The sequence below is a fragment of the Amphiura filiformis genome, chromosome 14 (assembly GCF_039555335.1).
Source record: "Amphiura filiformis chromosome 14, Afil_fr2py, whole genome shotgun sequence".
Taxonomy (NCBI): domain Eukaryota; kingdom Metazoa; phylum Echinodermata; class Ophiuroidea; order Amphilepidida; family Amphiuridae; genus Amphiura; species Amphiura filiformis.
This window is the reverse complement of record NC_092641.1, coordinates 49845950-49852421: the sequence shown is the minus strand read 5'-3', so window position 1 is coordinate 49852421 and position 6472 is coordinate 49845950. Positions and strand designations below refer to the sequence as shown.

At 35.9% G+C, this 6472-nt stretch overlaps 1 protein-coding gene across 1 annotated transcript in view; it reads right to left on the bottom strand.

The window, feature by feature from the left end:
• Positions 1–5565: 5565 nt before the first annotated feature.
• Positions 5566–6472, bottom strand: part of LOC140170242 (prenylated Rab acceptor protein 1-like) — a 31521-nt gene continuing 30614 nt past the window's right edge. The window contains exon 6 of the mRNA XM_072193575.1: positions 5566–6285. Within this exon, the coding sequence (XP_072049676.1) occupies positions 6270–6285 (16 nt within the window). The 3' untranslated portion in view covers positions 5566–6269. The remainder of the gene's footprint in view (positions 6286–6472) is intronic.

Below are 6472 nucleotides of genomic sequence, written 5' to 3'. Positions count from 1 at the left end.
ACTAGATAGAAAATAATGACTATTAAATACCCACTTTCCAATTTATTAGCCATTTTTATAAGTTAAAGGAAACAATATATTCTGTGACTTCTTGAAATATAATTCAAATCTACAGCAGCATTTCATAATACAATATAATTAGCAAAATAAGTAACCCATATTCAGCCTCAGCTTGTGCTATTCCATTTAAAATCCCCACACCTTATGGAAGATTTTGAAAATATTTTTCACATGGGAGTATGAATTTCAAATCTAATGAACACATTAAGCATTTCCATTTGATCTTCATACACCCTCTAACATTCAACCTGAATCCTCCAGAGGGAGGGTGAGTTTGAAATAGAGTTGGTTAATGTGCCAATTCCATTTGAAATTCATACTCCCACTGTGAAAAATACTGCCAAAATCTTTCGCAAGGGAATGTGGACTTAGATGGAACAGTCCCTTAAAAATATTCTTAAAAAACTTTGATAAATGAAAGGTTCATCAAATTTCATTTTAGCAGTACTTGTGCTGTCAACATTTCAGGCTTTGTAGGTGAAGTATACACTGCTCTCCTGAGAGGGATATTAAGAAGAGCTATCACTGTCAGGAGAGTCATTCAAATCAAACATTTCATTTGTATGTGAGCAACACATTGTTCTCCTGAGGAAGTATAGGAGAGTGATTGATCTTGCTCACCTCAAAGTCAAAGCCAACCAACAGTAAGGTTGGTCTTGACCCTGGAATTATTATTATTTTTTATTTTGACTATCTTTGAGAAATTTCAAAAAAAATTGTTGAGAAAAAAATCACAAAAAACATGAATTTTGGTGAGGTTGGTCAAGACTTTTTTAAATAAATAAATAAATAGAAGTGGTTACCATTCTAAATATGTATCTTTTACAAGATCAACAATTCAGCAGTTGAGGCCCAAAAGTTTCTTATAATTCCAGGGTTAAGACCAACCTTAAACAATTATTGCCAGATGTTACCAAGTAATTAGTGGCACTGTGTCATTATGTGCAACATGCTCAAAATATACACATTTGGAACAGAATTCTGATAAACATTTGAACTTTACTTCACAAGAAATATTAAATGGGATGAAGTATGGTAATTATTGTGCTCATAATATAACTGGATGTAATCATACTGACACCTATTTTAATCCAAGTTCCCACCCCTTTCATGTTTATCACCCAATACCTTTCACTAACATAATTATTACATATATTTTGAGGGCTCACCACAACACTGCCCCATTTCTATTTTGGTGGAAAAGAGATTTGGTAACCGGTACCAAACACTTCCAGTTGCAACAAGACTTGTGTCCATTTCTCACACTAATTCACACACTCTTAGATATAGAGAACCATTCAGAGCAAATATATATTAGAAAAATGCTAACTATGCATTGATTGTGCATAATGCACAGGTCAGGCAATCCAAGTACTATGTGCAGTACTTTTAGATGCATTCAGTTTTCTTGCGGGTTGATGCATTTATATTTTATTTTATTTTCCAACAGTTTTAGTCACGTTTTTTTAAATAAAAATAGCAAAAATCATAATTTTTTCTCCTGTATGAAATAGGTTAATAAATGTGTTAAAAGCACTCCTCCTTGCAGGGCTCGTACATTATGATGCATCAACATCTTTCAGTATGCATGCATTATTTTGTACACTTTCACTCCAAACAAGTGATATGCATTTATTAACCTATAATTAAGTCACAGACCAATGAAACATAGCTCAATATATACTACGAAGGCCTATGAGGCCAGAAATATTGAAACACAGTCTTCTCAAAATAGCCCAAATGAAGATGCGGCAGTGCTGCACAGTGAGAGTCCTCGTTTCATCAGTTAATTAATTTCCAATAAATCCCAAGAAGAACTTCTTTCACATCCAAGTTTTGTGCCTACTGGATGATAGATCATGATACTGGCCTTATTTCATAAATAATATTTGCAATGGATGTTATACCCAGAGACATTCTGAGATTTGTAACCATGGAACCACCATTTTTATTTTATCCTCCTGGTTGTTAACCCCCTGGACAACACTGGTCATCTAACAGCATTTCTGATTGGTTGATAACTTGAAATACTCATTTCAATTGCCAATTATGACTAGGCTTTAAACTATTTTATGGTCAAACTTGCATTTGCAGGTGATCTTATTAATACCCTCCTTGATTGGCTCAAAATTGTACACAATATTCATTTTGTCCAATTGGCAGGTAGTTCTCATGGGGTTAATCCAAGCAGGCACAGATTGCGCTCACAGTGTCTTGCCTCTGTAGTGAATTGGCTATACCAGTTGAAACCCATACACCCTCTATGGAAGACATGATCTTGCTTCCATAGAGGGTGTATGGATTTCATCTGGAATAGCCCAACATACACAAGTGATAATCTATAGGCCTAAATATAATTCATCAGTATTGTCCATAAAACATGTTATTCCAAAGTTACTATATACAAATCTAAATTGGATGTTCTGTACTTCAATTACAGTTTTGTGCCCAACACTTATCACTTTCTCAACAGAATGACCATTGACCAATTCTTGAACGTTGGTGACAGGTTCTTCATTGAGGTACAGAGCATCAAATTTGGGAATATACACTTGCAATTATCATTTTGTTTTAAAATAAAATGCACAAACCTCATAACTTGTTGAATGAACTTCCCATCATGTCTACTTGATCAAGGTAGTTCAATGTGATCAATGCACAGAATATTGAGGCAGTTTTTAGGCTGATTTTGCATTATTTTACAAACATCCAGGGGGCGCCAGTCACACAAGTCATCCCTCTGTGCATGTTTTCCACAGCACTTGGATATCAAATGGAAGTTCCAATTAATATAGTGAATGTGCAGTAAAATAATACAGGTTTCTTTGTACATTTACTGTTTTATACATTAAATACTAGTGCTACAATATAAAAATAGTTCATATATCCACCATAAATACAATATACTAGCTGGATCACAGAATTAAAAAAACCAGAGAACCCGGACTCCCTATTACGCCATGTACAATAGCGCCATCAGCTATATATGGAGGGAAATTGGTGGCATTTGGGTCCTTGCCGACAATGCGTGGGAACAAATGCTTCTCATTTGAAGCATTTAGGTGTAATGTGCAAGTCCCATCATGATCAAGTGTGTCTCTCATATGAGTCTAGTACCGTAAAACCGTGTTTTTGATGAAAGCTCAATTAATATGAAACAAGCGTGAATGTGAAGATTGGTCTTACAACAATACTTGTTTGTATATGCTTGGATCTGTAATTTATTTGCTCAAACTCCATAATGGTGCCTGGATTAATTTAGCTTTCATCAGAAGCACTCTATATGCTTGTAGACGAGGTTTTACGGTATGTTATGTCACACTCACACCACAACAGACAATGATTGCCTTGAGCACATTCGGATGGACACCGAATATCCCCAATTGTTGCTCCATGCGTGTATCAAGATTACCGGGTTCTCTGGTTTTAATTCTGTGAGCTGGATAGATAATAAACCTTTACACACAGAAATTATAACAATAACAATTCCATATGAAATCCTTACATCCCCTTTGGAAGACACAACTTTAATCTCCAACACAGAAGGGTGCAGATTTCAAATGGAGTCACCCAATTAGGTAACCCTATTTGAAATTCACACTCCCTGTGAGGAAGATTAAGGTCATTTTTTCCATAGGGTGTATGGATTTCAACTGGAATACCCCTTTTGTTCACTTTTGTGAGCATTTGCCACAAAAAAAAAAAGACAAAATTCCACAGAAGGCAGGTTCCATAAATGGAACATACATAACGCTTGTTTCATAGTGTCATGCCGTTGATGTGTGGTGACAGTGCTATGACACTTTGAAACATATTCATCCCTTGATAAACCTTGATTGTGCAGGTTTTTATGCAATGCATGAGAGTGAGATTCGCATAGCGACAAGGGCATGACACTCTGAAAGGGGCATAAACATGAAAATGGCTGCGTTGAATACCTCAGCATTTGGGCCATTCCATTTCAAATACATACACCCACCTATGGAAGTCATGACCTTAATCTCACACACCGCAACATATATTATCCATTGCCCAATCACTTACTTTTATCTTCCAAATTTGTGAATTTCAAATGGGGCTACCTGAATGGGTGAAATCTACACCCCCTTTGTGGGAGATTATGAAGGTCATGTCTTCCATAAAGGTTTTGACTTCAAATGGTATATAGCCCAATGAGTTCAAATGCCAACAAAAAAAGTTACTTGTGAACATAGTTAACATCAAATTTCATTTCTTTTTTAATTTTCTCAGCCAGCTATAAATATATGGAAATCTTTAAACCTCAAAACTACAATTTTCACAATAAGTTGGAATATAAAATACATCAGAATTTAAAAACATAGTGTCAAAAATATGAACTTTTTGGCAAAAATCTATTATATTTTATACCTTGTTTGTGGGATCTTTGATTATTCTCAAGAACAAAACAAACTGTTATAAAACATTTAAAAGTAACTGAAAATGTTGCCCACACAAATAAGTCTTTCAATAGCCGTCTCCCCTATATATAAAATGGTCCCTAAACCGTATTAAGAATGATTAAAAAAAAGACTAAGCAGAATTGACAGGGAAGCAAGTCATCCCTGAAACCACAACTGCATAAAGTATTTTTTTAATTTTATTATTCAGTAGACATAATTTCACTGTGCAAATAACCTGCTAAAATAATTTCCTACTCTTTATCTGCCACAATATTATTAGTGTATAATTATGGAGTCCTAAACAGCTCGTACAAAAGTGCCTGAAATCAGTGATCATATGCCACTGTATTGTCAAGTAGGCCGCTTGTGAGTGCGGAATTCAAAGAGGTGGCAGTTATGCACTGCTTCGCCTTTTATAATTTGACACTGATGAGCGACAACACGCTAGCATCACATGCTCACAATAGCACTCATTTGGCCATGGCGATGATTATTTAGCACAGCAGTTTCACCTGCACATGATGACAGAAAAAGCACTGAAGATTTAGTTTTTGGGATTGTATTGATTTGTCATTGGAATCCATGTCTACTGAATGATAAAATCATTATCCCCCTGCTTGCTCACATGCAACACCAAAATGATCACATTTTAAGGTCCTATCATATGGCCATGATCACCGCACTCTGACAAACGGCATCCAAGTTTAAACTGTCCACACCCCTTCGTATATTTGACTACTATTGTACAGCGGGCGACATTATAAACTTTTTTACTGTGAAAAACCAATTTTGTCTTGGGCTCTACTTGCGCATCACCTAAGGCACTCCACAGTCTATATGTGACCGTACAGCCACGAATGAGCCGTAAATGTCCTCAATTGTATTCTGAGTTACAGTGTAAAATGGGCATGAAGGTCATATTCATAGGTATTTCAATTTGGTGCTACGTGTATCTCATTAAATGAGGTACACGTAGCACCCAATTGAGGTACCTATGAATACGACCTTCATGCCCATTTTACACTGTAACTCAGAATACAATTGAGGACATTTACGGCTCATTCGTGTTGTACGGTCACATATAGGGACGGTTTATGATAAACTGGTATTCAGCATTATGCAAAAATATCAACAACATCTTATGTGGGCTCATGTGATACAACTTCAAACATATGACTGATTACTTTTAAACTGCATGAACAAACAGGGGATAACTAATAATGCATTTAATATGATATCCGAAATCCATACAAATAGCAAGATAGAAAAAAAGCCCAGGAAAAACCCCAAGTAGCTTGGTGAATGGTATGATGATATTAAATTCAACGAATTAGACCAGAAGAACTTGTCTCTGCCATGCTTGTATGTCGCTCATGGAGGCTATAATGATTTAAATATTTGCACTTACAAGTATCTCCGCAATATTTATTGTTTTTTCAAGTGCCAAGCAAACTTTGTGAGTGTGTTTGTGTTTATGTGTGCAATGTGCTGAGTAGAATACAAGTGGAAAGTGCGACATGGCCAAAGTTTTGTAACACACAGGCTTTAAGATGCCAGTTACCTGCATGCAAAGTATTTGGCAGGTAAAATAGTTTGGTCCACATGAGTGACAATACAATATGGTTAATAAGGAGCCCAAGAACTTTTTGTCCAATTTCTTTGAATAAATTACAATGGAATTCAGCATATTGCCATGGATACAATGGTATACATGCTGTAGTAAAGATGAGAGAAGTCTGCTGTAGTCATAGGATGCTGGTGTATAGTTTGGTGTATGCAGTGGGGGATCTATTTTCCAAAACTCCTGTAAATGGGAAGCAAGCATGCAAAGATATGAAAGGTTGACAATGAATCATGAAAGTCATATGGTACAGTGTTAACACAAAACAACATAAAATGTTTGTTTGAAGGTGAAAGCTCCCCCCCCCCCATGAAAAGTCGAATGTTATAAATAAATAAATTGTTACGGTTTTTGCACAATTTAGCCCTCT